The sequence below is a fragment of the Nelumbo lutea genome, chromosome 6 (assembly GCF_056320005.1).
Source record: "Nelumbo lutea isolate HS-2025 chromosome 6, American lotus-T2T, whole genome shotgun sequence".
NCBI classification, from domain to species: Eukaryota; Viridiplantae; Streptophyta; class Magnoliopsida; order Proteales; family Nelumbonaceae; genus Nelumbo; species Nelumbo lutea.
In genome coordinates this window covers 10173152-10195201 of record NC_142689.1, presented here as the reverse complement: position 1 = coordinate 10195201, position 22050 = coordinate 10173152, and the positions used below count along the sequence as shown (strand labels likewise).

Here is a 22050-nt window from a genome sequence, read left to right as displayed (position 1 = left end):
AGTGTCCGTATCCCTAAGAACTGAAATCTCTTACCTTATCGCTGAAGTAACACACATGCGAGCAGGAGAGCAGTCCACACACAACAGCCGCTTCACACACAACATCCACACACAGTTTGGCCCTCTATTCCTCCTCTACTAGGAGAGGGCAATCTCAGAAATCACAGCAACCGACCACATACGACCTGATTGGAGGCATAGAAATCTAGGCAGATTTAACCTGCTTTGATACCATGATAGAATTCAGGTCTGCCTTAGAGTTTGGCCTGACTGAGTTCAGTTATGTTGAAGAAGAGAGAATGATAGAGAAAGAGAGAAGAGAGAATTCTGGTTCAAACTGAAAGAGTCAACCTGTCCTCTCCCATTCGGCCAGTAAGAATTTATATTAATATTAAAACATAACTGAAAAGACCTATGTGCCCTTACTTAAGTTAAGAGCACATATTTCAACACAACATTACAGATCAGCAACATCAATCAAGGTATAAAGACAGAAATACCCCTACGCTAACAATGTTCTATTTTGTTAACATGCCTTTTTCTTATGGGCCTGTTAACTTTAGTTTCTGTTTTGTTTAATTAACTAAGGATTTACTTGTAATTTCCGATTATTAGTGATTATTCTATAATGAAAAGGATTAGGGAAAGGAGGAGATGTACGAACAACTCTTCTATTTCACCCTTTCTTCTTAATCGTTCCCTTTCTCTTATTCTCTTCTTGCTGTCTCCTTTTGTTTCTTCTTTCTTATTTCTTTTGGGACTGTTTTTCTTCTCTGATCACAGGACCACCTAACTCAACTTCACAAACACAGATGATCTGCAACAATACTCTCACAGCCACACTCAACTCAGTTGACATGTACATCACACATCACAGCCTGTTCCATTCACTAATAATCACAAAACCCCCATTGGATAGTCTGAATGAAGGGTCTCTGTTAAGCCCAGTGGAGGAGAAAACCCAGACGGAGCAACTTGGGCCCAGCAGGCCCAAGTGTCAGCCCAGAACACCACACATCACGCGTACGGCACCACCCATTACATTCGTGTATACCCGGCGTCCACGTAATGGAAAGCAATCATAGTCTGTGTAAGACGCTCAGAGTTGGTTACAAGTTGTTAGCTGGCCATGCGCTATATAGGCCAATCAGCGAATGCATGAAAGACAGTGAATAATTCCCTTGATATTTTCTCTCCCTCCCTCTCTCTCTCTGTCTCTCTCTCTCGTCTTCAACCTCATGACCACTTCAGGAGGGCGAGCTCCCTTGAACCAGCTCACTGGAAGCAGAGTAGCAGTGGGAACTTATCAATCTCACATCTCCATGCTCACAGTGATGGTTAGAACCACCATAAACTGTCTTAAGAAGCAAGCAATTCTGCTTTAATCCTCAATTCCTCAGAAAACAAATAAAAGAAGAGAGGAGAAGCAGAACAAGAGGACAAGAAAGATGAGGGAGGACACCAACCAGGTTTTGCTAACGCTCTTATACCATGAAACCTGTTAGTTCCTTGTAGCAAAAAGAGAACCCTCTTGCTCTGTTCAGTTGAGAATACAATTAATTAATCTCTCCCAAAAGGCAGATGGGTTATTCATTAAAGAAAGGGAAAAGACTAAACTACCCTGCTGCCCAACACTACACAAGCCATCACATAAACAGCCTCTGGATGATATACAATATGACATGACTATAAACTAAGACAAACAACTCCTCAACAATAACCAATTTTAAACAGCCACCAAATCAAAGGGACTGATAAAACAGTCAAAGAAAGGGAAAAACAGGGAAATAGCCTTAATGAAAAAACTTGGGCTGACAAACTGTACTTTTTTCCCAAACAGGCCTGACCAAATGACCAATATACTTAAAAACTTAATAGATTGAATACTACTTATGTGTTCATTCTTTTTGAATTCCAAGGACCCTGCATAGTATGGCTTCTGACATCACTGTTATGGCCTGATGATGTCAGCAGGCCATCTGTGGAGCAAGCTCGGCTTCAGGTCCTCTAGATCCTTTGTTGTGATGATCTGATACCAAGATGAGCTTTATTTCTTGATTTTGGTAGTATGTGATTGAGAGGAAGAATTAGGTTAACTAAAGTAAAGAGGAACGATATAAATACGCCTGATATGGGGCGTATTTTGGTAGTATGTGATTGAGAGGAAGAATCAAGGATTAAAGTATTGATATGATACTCCTGATATGGGGCGTATTGTATCCGTATCCATATCCATGGCCACAGATATGGGATATGCCATGACTAGGTATGTATCTCATGAGCCATGCGTATCGGCAGAATACGCCTCCGTCTCTGCTCTAATCAAGACCCTTTTAAAGCAGAAAATTTCAGACTCACAGCAGTAGGTTTTGGCCACAGGTATTAACAAGTAAAAAAGAATAAGGAAAAGAACTGTTTATTCACACCTTAGTGGAAGAAAGCCTTAGAATAGAATGCTTTCTTTACAAGCCCTGTAAACATTCTTTTATAGACCATCTAGATACAAATTTCTACTTGTATTTAGACTCTTAACTCTTTGTGTACAGATTTCATTAAACATAAAAATTCAATTTATATAAGAAATCAGAAATTACTAAAAACAGAAAATCAGGATTTTACCATAAACAATAATTGCAAAAATATGGTCAATTACTAAATAGTAAGCTTGGACTTTACTATAAATGATAAATTCTAGAATATTGAAGTTTAACTCTCAAATGGCTAAACTAACATGGACTAAACTTGACACAACTCTACTATACGACACAGCCAGTACTGGTCTAACATTGGCTTTGACTTTGACCATGACATACAAAATCCATAATAGTCATTTTGAAGACTTAAGTTGGGACACTTTCGCATCTGATTGAGCTGATGTTTTACAGTATTTAAGTACTTTAAGTGTATTTTACTTCCACCAAATTTTAATCAAATTGGCCAAGGTTTGACCGACCAAATAGTCTTTTTTTTTCTCTTTGAGATTTGTTGAGAATCTTCTTCTGTGGTTGCTTTCCTTGCTTCAATCTTTGCATCACCTTCCGCTATTGGGCTCGAGAACCATAGTGATCTCTCATCTGAGGCCCTGAAAATGCTACCACTTAACTTATACAAAAGGGAGAAACTTTTGCATGATCTTTTCCCTGACTGTAATACAAATAATAGCTTCTTGTTCAGCTTGCTTTTACGTAATGTCTCTCCTGTTATTTCTGTTTTTTCTAAGAAACGAAGTTTTGTTTTGGTAGGAAACTCTATATTGCTGATGCAAGACCAAGAAAAAATGCTTTAGCGAATGGGGCAATGGGAGGTGGTTCTGAGTCACCTTCTAATTATTTCCAATCTGAGGTCTGCCATTGGTTTGACTTGTGCCTGTATTTCTTCCTTGTTTTTTTTTTGTGATGTTGTTTCTATTTATACTATTGATGCATTTGTACTATGCCATCAGATAGTTTTCTTTGGAATAGACAATATCCATGCCATGAGGGATAGTCTTGCTCGACTCAGGGACTACTTAGATACTCACGGTGCCACTTCTTCAGATGGAGTGTCGTCATTTTTGGTCAGTTATATGGGATTTAACAGTACTGAGTTTCTTTTTTGTATATATTTCATTTATTGTTTATGGAAATACATTCCCCATATAGTTGGGATAAGGCATGGATGATGACGATTTATGGAAATACATTAATTTAAAAACAAATGAGACAAATGTTATGTATGAACTTGAAATTGTTGATACTAGTGCCTTTTGCATGTCAATCACTAAGTTACTAAGATAACTTTGCGGTTATAATTTATGTGTTTTTGTTGGAATATGGTATTAATAACTTGGTTTTGAAGAATGTTTGTCTAGTTTTCTGTACTGGCAATTACCCTAGGGAAATTCTACAGTTCAAATTAAAAGTTTCGATATAGAAGGCATGTGATGTTCTTCATGTTATTCACGGTTTGTGAGAATTGATGGTTTTACCAATACTATTTTATTCCTGCTCTTTTGATAGGCTTTCCACAGACCACAATCTTATTATTTCATTTAAATATGTCAACCAAGGTACTCAAGCTCAACACAGCCATTTTCACTGCCTTGTTTGAAAATCCACAGCGAAGAGGAAACCAAAGAGAGGAAAATGCCTGTATAAGAGAGAGGGTTTGAAAAGATGGTGACATGTATTTAGAGAGTTGGGATGCCATGAACCATGAAGACTGAGAAGAAATTAAAAATGAGTTGAGTGAAACAGAATGTAAAATGTGCATAGCACAGAAATGAGGAATTGAGATAGAAGTGGTGAGAGTAGAAAGGGTGGATTAGAAATGAGTGTTCCACGAACTTTTTTATGTTAGTTAATAGGATCCAATTAAAGATTGGGAGTGAATGATACAAGGCAACAAAGAAGCAAAGAGGGAGAGTAGAACTCCCAATACAGTTAAGCCCCCAAACCCTGAAAATGAAACGATGACATTACATCTCCCTGTGCAAAAAATGCAGTTAAGCCCCCAAACCCTGGGCATACATCCAATACGCTCCCTTGCAAAACAATATCATGCTTCTCTCTATCAACAATAAAAGAAGTAAAGAGATCATAGATGAGCAAATGAGGATACAAGGAACACATATAAGCCAGGGATTTGGTCTGAAGCAAAAGGAGCTCAGGTTGCCCACTGGGGTTGGAGGTCAATATTTGAGAAGGATATAAAGAAATAGAAACATGAAATGAAATTCCTACAGGCATGTACATTAACTACCCCAACCTTTCTTCAAAAGGTCCTCCATGTCTGAAATATGCCATTGTCTTCCCAAGATAGATATAAAGTCAAAAACTTTAGTTGCAGCATACTCATATTGATTGAAGGGGTGATATTGTCAATTCGCTGTCTGCCTCACATGAAAAACACATATGGGAGGAGAGAGTCCACTTTATCTGATATCATTAAAAGAAGTCATATGTATTATTGTTCATGTCTGTAACTTGGTGGTTAGGGCTGAATACTGGGCCATTGCTGGCCCAATGTCCAACCTGTCCTGGACCATAAAAAACTATGGCAGTCCTGAGCTATAATTTTGTGGTTATCTATGTTAGGTAGTTGCTAGTCAACCTAGTGGATGCTTAATCATCCTAGCCAACTGTGTATTGGGCATCAATTGATTCTTGATTGGTGTGGTTGGTATTGCCCTCAATTTGTCGGTTTATTACAATATTAGCTGAATTTTTTATGGGAAAGGATGTAGGGCAGATGCAAGTAAATTAATAAAGTTCAGAAGCTAAATTTTTTTGTGAACCAAACCTGTAATCTTATTGGAGTATATGTGCAATTATCTTGATCCAATAAGAAAATAAAAAGGTTGAAGGGTATCTTTACACTATTTCATTGTCTTCTAAAGTTGTATTGCTGTTTCAATAATGTATAATGACTTAGATGTTGTAAATGTTATTATAACTATTTATATTATTTAAATTGATCAGAGAAATGGTGGATGGACCTGGGGTGGGGGAAATCTTAGCAGTATGTCAGCTTCAGTTTCCACCCTGGGAGATAGTGGATGGCTAATACATATTCAAAGTGTTCTAGCTGGTTCTGCTTGGATTGCAGCACGTGTTGCTTTGGAGTCATCCTCAGTTCTTGTGCATTGCAGGTTTGTTTGAATCCTCTTTCTGATGTCTTTCTTGTGTCAACGATTGCAAACAATTGTAGAACACACTTGCTACTTATTTGCTTGCTAGGTGGTTGTTCAAGGTATTATGTTATTTATGTATTCGAATATTACACTGTTACTTCTCTTAGTGGTTTTGAAATCTGGACCTTGTAGCTGAATGGTTATCACATTTTTGAGTACTCAACACCAGCTGAGATTTAAGAATGAGGATGGAACACCAAATTAATCAGAAATAGACTCCATAGGGGTATGAAAACAAATGGTTTGTCCAAGAGAAAGCTGTTGTGCTAGGTATGCTTGCTTATGATAGTCATCCATTTAAAGCTTTCTAGTTCCTCTCCAAATGTCATTAAAGGAGAAAGGAGAGAAGACATCCACCAGTGTAGTTTGTACAATACAATCAATTATTGCAACCTCATTTCTTTCCTTTTCAAGGAACAATCTTGCATTTCTCTCCTCCCAAAATTGTCCAAATCACCACAGCCGTAACACATCTGCACAAGATCCCTTCCCCTTTTCTTGGGCCATATGAAGGTAGATGGGTCAAATAAGCTACTCCTCTGCAAAGGCAAAGTCCGAAAATAACCTCTACCAAATACCTACAACAAAAGGATAGGAGATTAGTAGGCAGTAACATCTCTCACTGTTGGCTTTGCAAAGGATACACCAGCTTGGAGAGATGCACAAGAAAGGTCTTCTTTGCAAGATATCCAAGGTATTTATCTTCCCATGAAAATCTTCCACCGATCTTTGGTGAGACAGGTCTACACCAAACTTCTTTGATAGGGAAAGGCTGAGAGGAGAGGGGGGAAGAGCAAAAGGAAGCACAAGAGAATAGGCCATTGGGGCTAGGAACTCAAATCTGATTATCAGGTTTAGAAAGGTCCAAAGAAACAGATCAAGAGGTTATAGTAACAAAGCAGCTGAGTCAAACTCGCGATCTCTCAACCATCTCCTAAAACCCAAATTCCAACTTAATCAATTCACAAGGGAGATTGAAGTAAATCCTTGAAACAGGTTCCATCTTCAAAAAGGAAAGAGTGTAAAGAGAGAAAACGATCCTTAAGAGGATATTTTCCAATACACGCATCACACCTTGTATGGCTTAAGAAGTTAGGAAGGACACCATGAATAGCCTTCCAAGGTGAGACCATCATAGCCCACAAAGACAGAACAATATCTTAACCATTGTCAGCTTGTCCATGTATGCTATCCACCACCTGATGCCACAATCTTACTGTATCCAAAGGTCATATCCACAACCATTTACCCAATATGCTCTATTCTTCTTTCCTATGTTACTTATGCCCAAGTCCCCTGCTCCCTCCTTCCACAAATAGTTTTCCACTTAACAAATGGTCCTTTCTATCTTTACCTAGCTCCCACAAGAAATCTTTCATAATTTTTTCTAACTTGTACACCACCTTTTGAGGAATCCTAAAGGCAGCAATAATAAATCTATAGGTTAGCTAAGGTAGACATTATTAGGGTTACCCTATCACCCAAGGAAATGTAGTTCCTCTTCCAAGCAGCCAAACCACACGTTTCTATAATTGGGATCTAAAACCTTCCCTTCTGATGGTTATCTTCTAAAGGCATACCCAAGTATTTTAATGGCTAAGAAGCACCGGTACACCACTACACACCCTAATGATGCTACTATAAATCTCATCTCCTCTCCAGATTCGCTCCAACCACACAATTCTTCTTGAAATTTATTTTAAAGTTTAATAACTGCTCAAATAATTTCACCACCCATTTTAAACTAATTGCCTTTTGGTGATCACCATCCTCAAAGAATATAATTGTATCATTAGTAGACTGTAGATGGGTTACTACAGTATCATTCCTTCTAGGAGAGGAATGGTTTTGTGAAATGGGATTCTTTCCAAGTGGGAACATGGTTTGCAATATCAAAGATATTTGGTGAAATATCTCCGATATATCCCATTTTGATAGACTATATTTTTAAGTTTTAAAATTTTGGAATATTATTAAAAAAATTTTGATATTTCATTAAAATCATCATAATTTTTAAAAGCATTTTTCTAAAAGAACCAAATGGAGAATTGGTGATTGGATAATTGTTTACTATTTTTGTTAGACAGTTTTGTATGCCCTTAGCTTCAATCAAAATTGATGTACTTTATGAGTTTATTGTAAATGAATAAAAGTGCATATTTGATTCATGTTCCCTTGGTATGTTTCTGTGTAATACCCTTAAACTGGACACTTATTGAGACTCGTGTTAGTTTAGAAAGTTCACAGCCAGTGGATCGGTCTGGGGAGACCTATCCTGACAAGGCTGACACTGTGGTGCCATCAAGTCGGTTGAGGTGGCTTGTCTCAGCTACCGGGGTGAGACCCTAGGCACATACAGTGTGGGATTAATTGAATCTTTGAACTGGACCAGATTTCCAGTATTGCCTTGGACCTTGGAGATTGATGGGCAAAACTGGAAAGTTACACCCGACCCCTAGACTCGATTATGATACTGCACTAGGTGTCAGATCGGTTTGTCTTTGATGTACCAATCAGTGAGATCCTTAGTGGGGGTCAAAACCTGGGTATGTTGGGACAATCCGAGAATTCATCTGAGTGGGTGATCATAGTGACAGGATCAGCCCCTTTGTCGGACAAAGGTAATGATCGGGAATGCGCTCACTGTTGGAAACCAAGACTGCCGGCAACCGATTTCAACCGTTGAAATTTGTTTTGCAAAGTATATTTTATATGAGATATAAAAGTATATATATTATGGTTTCTAAAATGTTTGCAAAAGGTTTTAATTCCCGGGATCCATATAAGTGGAGAGTGCAACACTGTTCCTTGCAGCCGAGGGAGAGGTCCTCTCTTATCGGGCAGTGTAAGATCATTATGGGCTGAGAGGTTAAGTGTAAGACCATTGAGGATAATACCTGATGGGCTAATCTTGCATCTGCCCACAGTCCCTGGGTGTTACAAGGTGGCTTGGCCCAGGGACCACTTAGGGTAAGTGTTGGGCCCATAGAGCCCATTCGATGGGTTTCAGGGGGTGCACTGTCTTTAACAGTGTATTCGACTAGGCCTTGTAACAAAGGTTGGGCCGAACCCATGTGGCTGATGTGTAGATCAATGCTTGGGTCCCACGCCATACAAGGAAGCCCAACTGGGCAGCAGTTAGGAAGGTTGAGTGAGCACATAAGCTTGATGGGCATGAAGCTCATTTCGAACTGGGCTATTAATTTAGTTAATTAAAGGGGCGAATTCTGAGATGGATTAGCAGATAGGATAGGGTCTTAATCCTATCCACTCAGAGAGTCCAGATCTGAATGTGATTCAGATCTAGAAACCTCCTAATGGGATTAGGATAAAGCTAATATAATCTGCAGATAAGATAAGGGTTTAACCTTATCACTAGAAGAGAAGGCTGATCCAAATATGATTTGGATAAGCACCTCCTAATGGGATTAGGAGCTGATCTTTTCAAGTTAACAAAAGGAAGGAGGGGGCGGCAGCCTTGAGAGAGACCAAGAAACACATCAGATCCTCTTTAGTGCTGAAATCAAGAAGAGAGAATTCTGCACCCTGCGAATAGTCTCTTGCCGCCTCCCTGCTCTTGCCGCCCTGTTTGCCAGTTCGATCTCCAGTTGTGGGAGAAGTCAAGATTGGATCTTGACATCAGTTCTTTGAGAAAGGATTGAAAAGGAAGCTGTGCTCACGTTCTATCCTGTTGTTTCTTGCGAAGGACAGAGTTCTTGGGGAAGAACACTGCTGATTCTGCTCCATCCTGCACTGCGCCATCTTCAGTGGGAGCAGTCTTTGGATCCTTCCTTGGGTGTGAACACCTTCGTTGGGAGATATTACTTCTCCGTATCAGGTATTATTCTCTCCCATTCCTTTTGGTTCAGATCTGGTTCAATTTAAGGTTCAAGATTTATCCTTGAAAATATGATTTTTAAATAGGGAATGTGATTCCCAGTTGAAGGGAGAGGAAAAATTTTTGAAATTCGCTCCTTATTTCGCAATCTTTGGGCGTCCATGTGATGGATCTCTCATCCTTTCAATTTTCATATCATTCACTAAGTCACTATTGTTCAAAATAAGAAGAAAAATGCATATAAGTGTCAGCCATTGATCCAGTCCTTTGACTAACCATCATCATGTCCTATGTTGAATACAAGATCCATACAACAGGTTAGGTTATTTTTTTGGCTTTAGGTTACCACACGAAACCATTGTGTGCAGACGTTGCATCTCTACATTGTCTTACTAGCTGTAGTTAACCACATAGCTAACTTTGTAAGTCATACTTGACATGGACGTGTTGTCATGTAGTGCCTAAACTAGGTCCCTTGCCATGTCTTCTCTATTTAGATTGGTTATGACTTATGACTCCGCTTGGGTTGGACCCGTCTGTTATTTTCATGTGTATTGGCCACTACCCTTTTAAAAAACACTGGCAAAATCGGATAGAGCTATCTGGCAAAATCGGATAGAGCTATGGTTTCTAATGTGAATATCCCATTTAGGTGGATCTGGAGATCAGCTAACTCCCTTTTTGATGGGATAACTAGTGATGGTGTGGAAAGGGAATTTTGTATTGGGAAGTACCCTATTGGTATGGTTTCTGTTGAAAGTGGGCTATAATTGCTTGCTTTTCTTCTTATCATTACTTGTTAGTGGGCTTGTTTTTCTTGTTATGGGCCTTTTATTTTTACTTTTCTATAGCTTCCTCCTAACCAGGGGCATATTTGTAATTTTCCTTTATTTCCCACAACAATTATAAAAGGCAGTGGGAGACCTAATGGCTCCTACAATTTGGAGTTTTTTCTTAACTATTTTCTTCTATCTTCTTCTTTCTCTTTCTGCCTCTCAATCTTGATGCATCTCTTCTATTACTGCTTTAGAAGACGTGTTTCCTTAATTATTGCTTTGCTTTATAAGTGTTGTTAGCCTATACCTTTGAAGATATATCTCAGTCAATGATGGGCCAAGATGGTTATTGTCTTCTATACTTTATTTTTCAGGGATAATAAATCTCTTCTGGTATCATTACTAATAAAAAATACTATAGTCATGAGCAATGTTTTAAAAAACGACTCAAATCTAGAGTAGGAACTGTTCTGGCCACCGGTTTCCGGGTCGATGGTTCGGCCGCCTCCATTCTAAAAAAAAAATTAAAATTACAAATGGTCAAAAATCATTGAACGCGTCGAATGATCGATGGTTTGTTTGACCACCTAGGTCAACGGGTCATTGACCAATTCAACAGTTTTTGGCCAGGGACCAGGTTTGGGGTAAAATGGAACCGGTTGCCTGGACAGTTCCCGAGCTGAACGGTCCAACTGTCTGGGTCAATGGTGGTTCGAAAGCATTGGTCATAAGCACTAGTTCTCTCTCAATGAGGTCACAGTGACAACAGGCTTAAACTATTATCTTTGATATTTAGATTGATTGGTTTTACAGAATTCCAATCTTCATGTGAGGAACGCAGATCTTTTCTTGTTACTGCTTTTTGTGAAGCTTTATACCCTGAATTCATCTATTTGATTCCTTGTTTCTATTCTTACCCATCTTGTGTAGATTGGAAAAAAAAAGCCTTTATTAGAAACCTTGAGCCCTTCTGTAGTTTTTAAAGTTTTTTTATTGGAACAAGCATTAGATTTTGACTGTCACAAGCTTATTGTTTTGCATAGTGATGGGTGGGATAGAACAACACAGTTGGTCTCACTTGCTAGTTTGCTGCTTGATTCTTATTATCGGACGTTTAAGGGATTTCAGGTATTACATTCTGAGTCTTTTTTTTTTTTTTTTTTAAGTTTGTTGCATAGTCTTACTTTTGGTTTTATGCTTGATTGTAAGACGTATGAATCATCAATGCTTATGCTCCTGGACAGATACACTTAGAAATGTAATTTAGGTTACAAACATAATATCATTAGCTTAGTTGCACATATCGGAATTGCCTAAAATAGTAATTAGAATGTGGCATCTTACAGGCACTAGTTGAAAAGGATTGGCTTGCATTTGGCCATCCATTTTCAGATCGCATGGGAATGCCAACAATATCTGGAAACAGTAACATGCCTCCAGAGCTCTTTCAACAATCTTCAGGTGGGAATATTCCAACATCACCCATGCGCTCCTCATCAGGATCATCACCAGCTGGTAGTTCATCGCCTGCACAAACATCAAGCAACTATTCTCCCATATTTTTGCAGGTGCGCTAATTACAAGAATACAGGATGGCTGTTGCATATCAGACGTTATCAAATAAATTTATAGTGCGTGAACATCTATTGATATATTCTTACTAATTATGGAGTTTTCCATGTAGGTGAAAGAAAAAACCTTTCAGGTTTAGTTTTCAGCAGTGAAGAAATAGTGTATTGAGATGAAGCTTGGACCAAATTTGCTATGAATTATGAGAAGCTGAGCATAATATAGTTTATAAACTTTTTTAGAAATCTCTAGAAATTGACAGGGTTGTAAAACCTTTTCTCACAAAACAGTTACAATCAGAAGGTTCGAGTCTGAATTCTTTGTTGAGAAAGGGCAAGTGAATCATGTTGCATCATTACTTAAATCCCTTCCTGTCAAATCATTTGCACAGGCACGTTTGAGCCCTATAGCCAATTGTTAGTATATTTAGTTTAGTTGTCTCCAGTAAACAGTTACAAGTATTTTTTGAGAATTTTTTTCAGAATAATTTTCTCAGACAAAGGATTTTTTTTTTTATTTGAAGAACAAAAGATGGCATTGGTCAAAGTGGTGGTGAAAGAGGTTGGGAAGCTGTCAAAGGATAGGGTTTCTTCATTGATGCTTGGTCAGATGGTTTATGCACTCAGATCCAGATATTGTTGATGTTTAGAGATGGACACACACAGAGTGGTTTCGTTTTAGTTTCTTGCAGGTAAGAAGGTTAAACACAGGCTTATTTTTGTTTAGCTTCAAGAGAAAAAGAGCAGAGAGTTTTGGAGAGGGAGAGAAGAGGTGCGGTAAGATTTCCGAAGCTAAGACTTGATAGATAGGCTGAGGTTGGGCAATTGAAGACTTCAGAGGAGACATCATTTATTTGGATAAATGTGTTTGGACTCTATTGCATTCTTGGGGTAGCCAGACTTTCAGATTGGTTGATGAAGCTGTTGGAAAATTTTAGAGGTTTGATTTTTGCAATAGGTTCTGGCTTCAGGTGCAGTATGTGGGAATACTGATCGATGTTGAAGATTTATGTTTGATTCCTACAAGAATAGACTTACTTTATGCAGGGGAACAACTTGAATTGAGAACAGTAGGGGTGCAATTTGGGTGGGCTTGGGTTGGGCTTTTATCAAAATTTGAATGGGCCCTACCTGAAGGCCCAATTCAAAGCAGTGTAAATTGCTAACTTGGGCAACCCAAGTTGCACCCCTAGAGAATAATGCTTAAAGAAACAGATCCTACATTTTCCGTTACAATTTTGAAAGGGGTAGAGAAGAATAATAAGTTTTCTCTAAGCGAAGTTTAGAGGACAATGAGGGTAAGGAAGATGAACAAGTGGAGTCAAGATGGGGGGGGGGGTGAGAGGTAAGGAATGAAGATGAAAGGTTGGGGGGTTTAAAGTGGTAATTTTAGAAGTGAAGGAGGATACTATGAAAAGTGTTTTTGACTTTAAAAGTGGGCTGAGTAGTGTTTAGGGGTCAGAGAAAGGGGAGGGGGGAGCGATGTGGGCCATCTGGTTTGGGGCATTGAGGTGGGTCAGACAGGGGATTAAATAGAGATGGGCCTCTTTTGCTTTTACGTTGCTTTGGGCTATGGGTAGGTTGATTTTAACAGGACTTGTTTGGTTATGGTTGGGAAGTTGAGACTAGGGTGAGATTTGACCAAAATGACTGGGAGAGGAAGAAAGGAGAGTTGAAGGAAGGAGAGAAGAAAGACTTGAAGATTGAAGGTGAGGGAGATTACATCTGGTGCATTATGAAATTTTTTACAAGATAAGGAATAAACAAAAGATCATTTCAACTGGTCAGAGTCTTCAAATGCATGGTGAGAAGGGAAGAGAAAACAAAGAGAAAGATGTGAGAGGATCAACTGCCTTCAGTCCAAAGGAAAAAAAAATGCAAGAGAATGAAATAGGAGGTGAGGTCAAGTCAATGATTATCAAGAAAGGAGAAAAGAGGTAAGATGTGATGAAAATTTTGTAAACCTTGAGAATAGTGCAAAACACCAAGTGGAAGGTTGCGATACGACTAGTAGGATAGATTTAGAGCCTGTGAGTAAAAGGAATTGTCTATCCTAAGAAGGCCTGTGAGTAGAAGGGTGTGGGTAGAAGGATTGGATTGGCCAGATGTAGGGGTGGAGAACAGGAGAAGGTTGGAAAGAAGCTTTAATTTAGAAGAGATCAAGGAAGTTGTGTTTTCTATGGATAGAACAAAAGCTCCAGGGCCGGATGGGTTCACAATGACTTTTTATCGACTGTTGGGATATCTTGAAAGATGATCTTTTGCGGGTGTTTGAGGAGTTTTTTAGGAGAGGAATTGTCAATCCGGGTGTGAACTCTACATTTATAGCCTTAATTCCGAAAAAGAAAGATGCATCCCACCCAAAGGATTTTAGGCCAATTAGCTTGGTTAATATCTTGTATAAGATCATTGCAAAAGTGTTGTCTTTGAGGCTGAAGAAGGTATTGCCAGATATCATTGCACACTATCAAGGAGCTTTTGTTAGTGGAAGACAAATTATTGATCAGATTTTAATTGCTAATGAGAGTGTGGAGAACTTTAAGAGGGATAAGAAGGGAGTGGTTTGTAAATTGGACCTGGAAAAGGCTTATGACTTGGTGGACTGGGATTTCTTGAGGAAAGTTTTGACTAAATTTGGGTTTGGGGCTAGATGGTGTAAGTGGATCATGGGTTGTGTTCGGAATTGTCATTATTCAGTGCTAGTGAATGGGACAGTGGTAGATTTCTTTCCAGGCCAGTAGGGGTATAAGACAAGGAGACCCCCTTTCTCCTTTCTTGTTCATTCTAATTGCGGAGGTTTTGGGGAAACTGATTCACAGAGCAGATTCTAGGGGGCTCATTAAAGGTTGGAGAGTTGGGAGGGTGGAAACCCCCCTCGCTCATTTACAGTTTGCTGATGACACGATTCTGTTTTGTGAAGGTGGTAATGTGAGCTTTATTAGGAACTTGAAGTCGATGATACAACTGTTTGAGCAAATGTCCAACTTGAAGGTTAACCTTGGGAAAAGCTGTGTAGTAGGGGTGAATTTGGAGGAGGGAGAGATCAGGGAGAGTGCTGAAGTGTTGGGGTGTGAAGTCTCGGGGTGGCCTTTGAACTACTTAGGGTTGCCATTAGGTGATAATCCTATGAGAGAGAGCTTTTGGAACCCGGTGGTGGAAAGGTTTGAAAAAAGACTAGTATCTTGGAAAAAGAACTACCTCTCTCTTGGTGGGAGAATTACACTAATTAAGGCCACGCTTGCTAACTTACCCATCTTTTTCCTGTCGGTGTTTAAAATCCCAATGAAGGTTGCTAACAGATTTGAGAAGCTAATGAGAGAGTTTCTGTGGGAGCCGGGAGTAGAGAAGAGGGATCATAGAGTTAGCTGGGAGATAGTGTGTAGGAGTAAGACTTGTGGTGGTTTGGGGCTTGGGAGTATTAGGAGAAGGAAGATGACTCTGTTGGGAAAGTGGTTGTGGTGGTTCTCTATGGAGAAGGAGAAGCTATGGGCTAGAATAGTGGCAAGTATACATGGGCTGGAGCACAATGGATGGGATGCTGGAATCAGAGCTAGGACCACGAGCAATTCTCCTTGGAAAGCCATTCATGACCTGCTACCAGTTTTCTCCCCTAATATCAGGTATGATATGAATTCCGGTAACTCCATAAAATTTTGAGAACAAACCTGGGTGGGGAGTGCCCCTCTAAAGGATCAGTTTCCTTCTTTGTATGCTCTTTCTGATTTGAAAAATGAGTCAATCTCGTCTTTCACCACCCCGTCCTCTTCCACTTCTGGGATCGGGTGGAACTTGGGTCTAAGAAGGGATTTGAGGGACTCAGACTTTGACAGTATTTTGAGCCTTATTGCACTTCTTGATAATGTTGTCTTAGACCCCACTTGGGCGGATTCTAGAATTTGGACACCTACCCCCAATGGCATCTTTTCTTGTGCTTCTTTCTTCAAGGTCTTAAGTCAGTCCACCAGTCCTACTTTCCCCCCTTTCCCTGTTGATGAGGTTTGGTGCAGAGCAATACCTCCTAGGGTTGGTAGTTTTTGTTGGGAAGTCTATCTGGAAAGAATCAACATTGGTGATCTACGCCAAAAGAAGAGACCCAATACTTGCTTGTCACCTCAGTGGTGTGTTCTTTGTAAAGCGGATGGGGAGACTGGTTTTCACCTACTGGTGTCTTGCCATTTTGCGAGGTCAATTTGGGTTTGGGCTTTCTCCCTATTTGGATGTAGCTGGAATCCTCCATTAGATTTGTAGGGCCTTTTTTCCCCTTCTTTTTTCAGGTGGCGGATAAAAAGGGGAAGGACTATGTGGAGAGGACTAAGGGCTGTAGTATGTTGGACACTTTGGGAAGAAAGAAACTCCAGGATATTCTCAGAAGTAGAGAGAGGAGTAACAGATCTGAGGGCTATCATACATATTAGGGCGGTACAGTGGCTGAAATCTTTGGAGCTATTCACAGATTACACTGTGGATGACATGTTGTGGAAGTGGGGTGAAATTGCAAATTGCACACAGACCAAGTCAGTAATGTGTGTGGCTTGGACCCCTCCACCTGGTGGATTCTTAAAATTAAACTTTGATGGGTGTAGTAGGGGAAATCTGGGACAATCGGGGATTGGGGGTGTTTTTAGGGATGAAAATGGGGCCATTTCTGTCATTTTCTCAGGCCCAATTGGAGTGGGTGACTCCCTTAGAGCTGAGATCTTTGTAGTTATGGAAGGAGTCCGGAAAGCTAAGGAGTTGAACATCAGGAAACTCATAATTGAAGGGAATTCGGAGGTGGTGATAGGGTGGCTGATTAAAGATCAAAATAGCTTATGGAAGTACAACAATGAGAGGAGGAAATTCAAATGGCTGGTGCGGGAGATGGAAGTCAAGACTTGTTGGGTTAAAAGATCGGCTAATTCTCTAGCTGACGGTTTAGCTAAACAAGGGGCAGAAAGGGATTCACTGTTTTGGGCTAATCTGTAACTTTAGTGTTTTTTTTTGTTTTTTTCCTTTTCTTGAGGTTCTTTGTTGCTCTTGGAAGATAAATGTGTTAGTCTTCCTCTAGTAAATCTTCTATTGATGATTTAATGAAAGTGTTATTGATAAAAAAAAAGGATAGATTTCGATCCATATCCAGGTGATGAACTTATTCCTTGGATATATAGAGCCGAGCGTTATTTTGAATTTCATTAGACCCCATTTAACCATTGGGTGCCTGTTGCTTCCATCCATATGGATGGGGAGATCAGTATGTGGTACCAATGGTACTGTTGAACTCATCCCCAGACCATTTGGCTAGACTTTACCGAGGCTTTGTGTGTGAGATTCAGCCTCTCTAGATATGAGAACTTTGATGAATCCCTCTTCAGGTTGAGACAGATTGGCACAATGAGGGAATACCAGATTGAGTTCGAAAGCTTGGCGAATTGGGTTCTCGATTGGCCAAAAAGGGCTTTGGTCGGGTGTTTCATTGGTGGACTCCGGGATGGCATAAGGGTAGAGGTGAAGGCCATGCAACCCTCAACACTAATAGATGCAGCGGGGTTGGTGAAGTTACAGGAGGACATGTTGAACAAATTAAGAAAAATATCCCTGCCCAGTTGGCCCATGACTGGACTGGTCTTGAAGACTCCACCACCCAAGGCTGAACCGGGCCTCGACCCCCTTCTGTTAACACCCAAAACTGCTACAGGCCCCCAACCCCCTAAGAAACTTGGATTGATGACCCTACCCCATCGAAAATTATCTTAGGCTGAAATGCATGCCCTTCATGAGAAGGGGCTTTGCTATAATTGCGACGATAAATTTTTCTTGAGGCACAAATGCAAGGCCCAACATGTTTATCTATTGCAAGTTAAAGGGGAGGATGAATCAGATGGGCCAGAAGAGGAGCCAGGGGTTCAACAGATGGAAATGATTCCAGAAGTGGAGTATTACATTATTTCCCTATAGGCCTTAACAGGTCACTAGATGGGCCAGAAGAGGAGCCAGGGGTTCAACAGATGGAAATGATTCCAGAAGTGGAGTATTACATTATTTCCCTATAGGCCTTAACAGGTCACTAGACTCCAAAAACAATGAGAGTTCACAGGATTGTGCTTGGTCGAAAGATGGTTGTGTTGATCAATAGTGGTAGTTCGCTAAATTTCATCCCATCTAAACTTATTAGGAGATTGGGATTGATGGTTGAACCCATGCCACTCTTGCCGTCAATGTGGCCAATGGCCACTACCTTACTTGTGAAAGAAGGTGTCGAGCCGTAGAGATTAAAATCCAAGGGCATGTACTTAGTATGGATCTCCACCCCTTGGAGTTTTTAGGGGCCAATATTGTGTTGGGAGTGCAATGGCTATAGTTATTGGGCCCAGTCATATACAATTGGTCTAAGCTAACCATGGAATTTTCACATGATGGGAAACCATGTACCTTGAAGGGAACCAAAACTTCTCCAGTGACCTCAACTGCTCCTCACGTGATCCTCAAGAATTGCTTGCACACAAACACCCCTCTATTGATGAACACATGCTCAATGATGGTTGGGCCTACCATAACCTCTCTTGAATATAGTCACACAAACCCAACCCAAACCCACCAACTACAACAACTGCTTCAAACCTATGGAGATATTTTCCAAGAGCCCATCACCTTGCCCCCTACCTGAGACCAGGATCATCAAATCTCTCTACTCCTTGGGACCCCACCAGCTAACGTGAGGCTATATCGGTACCCTTAGTATCAAAGGGTGGAAGTGGACCGCATGGTGAAGGAGTTTTTAGATAAGGGTTTTATCAGGCCCGGTAGTAGTCCCTTTTCATCCTCTGTGATACTGGTTAAGGACGAAAACTAGAGGTTTTGCGTTGATTACAAATCCCTAAACAACATCACCATTAAATTGGTACCCTATTCCCTTAGTTGAAGAGTTGTTTGATGAACCAGGCCAGACCTAGTACTTCTCTAAGCTAGACCTAAGGTCGAGATACCACTAGATCTGAGTCCACCTTGAGGACATACATAAGACTGCTTTTTGGACATCGGATGGATACTATGAATTTGTGATGCCCTTTGGTTTAATCAATGCTCCCTCCACATTCCAGTGGTTGATGAGTGAAATCTTCAAGCCCCACCTCTGTCGTTTCATACTGGTCTTTTGTGATAACATATTCATTTACAACCCAAATTGGGCCACCCATATGGAGCATCTACAATGCACTCTAGACCTCCTCCGTCAACACCAATTATTTACCAAGTCCACCAAGTGTTCCTTTGGGCAGACTCAGGTGAACTACCTTGGGCATGTGATAACTAACAAGAGAATTTTTACCGACCCTAAAAAGATTGATTGCGTGGCTATTTGGGCTGACCCACTTCACTCAGATCTATAAGGGGCTTCCTAGGGTTGACGGGTACTATCATTGGTTCATCCAGGGGTATGAGCTCTTAGCTGCCCCATTCACTAGTTTTCTAAAGAAGCAAGCCTTTACATAGGATAATCAGGTCGATGAGGCCTTTCAACTACTCAAAAAAGCTGTGACCTCTCCTCCCACATTGGCCTTGTTCGATTTCAGGAGTTTGTGGTGGAAACTGATTCTTCGGGAAGGGACATCAGGGCTAGCTTACTTTAGCAAGGCATTGTCCCTCCAAGATTAGGCCAAATCAACCTATGAGGAGTTAATGGCAGTCACACTAAACATCTAAAAATGGAGGGCTTACTGTTAGACAGTTATGCCCTTGGCTCCAATCAGATTGGTGTACCTTTTGACATTTATTGTAAATGAATAAAGTACATAATTGATTTATGTCATTGTGGTGTGTTTCTGTGTAATCAACCTATGAGGAGTTAATGGCAGTCACACTAAACATCTAAAAATGGAGGGCTCACTGTTAGACAGTTATGCCCTTAGCTCCAATCAGATTGGTGTACCTTTTGACATTTATTATAAATGAATAAAGTACATAATTGATTTATGTCATTGTGGTGTGTTTCTGTGTAATACCCTTAAACTGGACACTTATGAGACTCATGTTAGTTTAGAATCTTCACAGTCGTTGGATAGATCTAGGGAGATTTATCCAGCCAAGGCTGACATTGATGTACCGCCAAGTTGGTTGGGGTGGCTTGTCTTAGCTGCCAGGGTGAGACTTGAGGTACATGCAGTGTGGGTTTTCTTGAAGCCCTAAATCGAACCAAAATTCCAGTATTGCCCTGGACCTTGGAGATAGATGGGAAAAACTGGAATGTTACACCTAACCCCTAGACTCGATTATGGTATTACACCAGGAGTTGGATTGGACTGTCTTTAATATGCCAATCAGTGAGATCCTTTGAGGGGGTCAAAACCTGGGTATGTTGGGACAGTCCAAGAATTCATCTTAGTGGGTGATCATAGTGACAGTATCAGCCCCTTTGTCGGACAAAGTGAACGATCGGGGATGCACTCTCTCTGATGGAAACCTAAAACTGCCGACGGTTGATTTCAACCATTGAAATTTGTTTTTGCAAAATATATTTATATAAAGATATACATACATATATATTATGGTTTCAAAATGTTTGCAAAAGGTTTTAATTCCCGGGATCCATGTGAGTAGAGAGTGCAGTACTGTTCCTTGTAGTCGAGGGAGAGGTCCTATCTTGTCGGGTAGTGTTTGATCATTATGGGCTGAGAGGTTAAGTGTAAGACCATTGAGGGTAATACCTGATGGGCTAATCTTGCATCTGCCCACAATCCTTGGGTTTTCATAAAGTGGCTGGACCCAAGGACCATTTAGCGTAAATGTTAGGCCCATTAAGAGCCCATGGTGATGGACTCAGGGGTTCACTGTCTCCTATAGTGAATTCGGCCAGGCCTTGTAACAAAGGCTGGGCTGAACCCATGTGGCTGATGTGTAGATCAATATTTGGGTCCCATGCCATACAAGGAGAGCCAACGGGGCAGCAGTTAAGAGGTTAAGTGAGCACATAAACTTAATGGGCCTAAAGCCCATTTTCGAACTAGGTTAATTAAATTAATTTAATAGGGGCAAATCTGGGTTTGAATCAGCAGGTAAGGATAAGAGGATAAGTCTTATCCACTTAAAGAGTCCAGATCCAAATAAAGATTTGGATCAGGAAACTCCTAATTTAATTAGGATTAAGATGGTCTTAAACTGCAGATAAGATAAGGGATTATCCTTATCACTTAAAGAGTACAGATCCAAATAGAGATTTGGATTAGGAAACTCCTAATCAGATTAGGAGGTTGTCTCTTTAAGGCTATAAATAAGAGAGCAAGGCGGACATGCAAAACACACCAGACAAGACACAACAATCTGCAGAGTTCTTCCTTGTTCTTGTTGCCCCTACCCAGTTCGATCTCCACTTGTGGGAGTGATCAAGAATTGTTCTTGATATTGCTTCTTGGTAGAAGAATCAATCTGAAGTCGTGCTCACCAGCCCTCTACCCCATTCTTGCTGAAGAGTCATCCTGCTAATCCTGCTTCACCTCACACTGTCATCTTTAGTGGAAGCAGTTTTTGGTTTTCTCCTTGGGCGTGAACACCTTCATTGGGAGTTACTGCTACTCCATATCAGGTATATACCTCTCCTCCCTTTTGGTTTCAGATCTGGTCCAGTTTGGTTCAAAATTGATCATTGAAAATGCAATTTTCTAAAATAGGGAATGTGATTCTCAGATGAGAGAGAGAGAAATTTTTGAAATTTCGCCCAACCTTCCTGCAAGGTTCGGCCATCCATACGATGGATCTCTCATCCCTTCACTTACCTCTTGGGCTGCAGGTTCACGGTAAGAACATGCCATAAGAGCATTAAACACTTGTTGGAGCAGAGGGTATTGGACCCAAACCAACAAAAACGGGTTTACAAGTTGTTAAGGTGTGACTTTCAAATCGAATACAAGCCAAGGCCTTCTAATGTAGTGGTTGATGCCCTTTCTTGGGTGGAAGGGTTTAATCAGTTGGGCCTATCTCAACCCATTTACCTACTACTTGATTGGGTAAGATAGGAGGCCCAAGAAGACCCCCACCTATCTCATCTTAGGGCCTAGTGTCTCAACAATCCCCAATCGGCCCCAAGGTATGTGATATGTGCCTTAGGAGAACTCACCCCTAAAAGCTAGTTGTTAGAGGGACACAACAGCATCCCATACTACCGATGTGGGATACCTCACATTAGCATCCCGTACTACCAACATGGGACAAATGGATCGTAACACCCCA

At 40.5% G+C, this 22050-nt stretch overlaps 1 protein-coding gene across 1 annotated transcript in view; it reads left to right on the top strand.

Moving 5' to 3' along the window:
* MTM2 (Myotubularin-like phosphatases II superfamily) overlaps nt 1-22050 on the top strand; it is a 111540-nt gene that overhangs the window by 77870 nt on the left and 11620 nt on the right. Inside the window, exons 11-15 of the mRNA XM_088948202.1 lie at nt 3243-3342; nt 3443-3556; nt 5460-5629; nt 11329-11413; nt 11632-11853. Coding sequence (XP_088804328.1) covers nt 3243-3342; nt 3443-3556; nt 5460-5629; nt 11329-11413; nt 11632-11853 — 691 coding nt within the window. The remainder of the gene's footprint in view (nt 1-3242; nt 3343-3442; nt 3557-5459; nt 5630-11328; nt 11414-11631; nt 11854-22050) is intronic.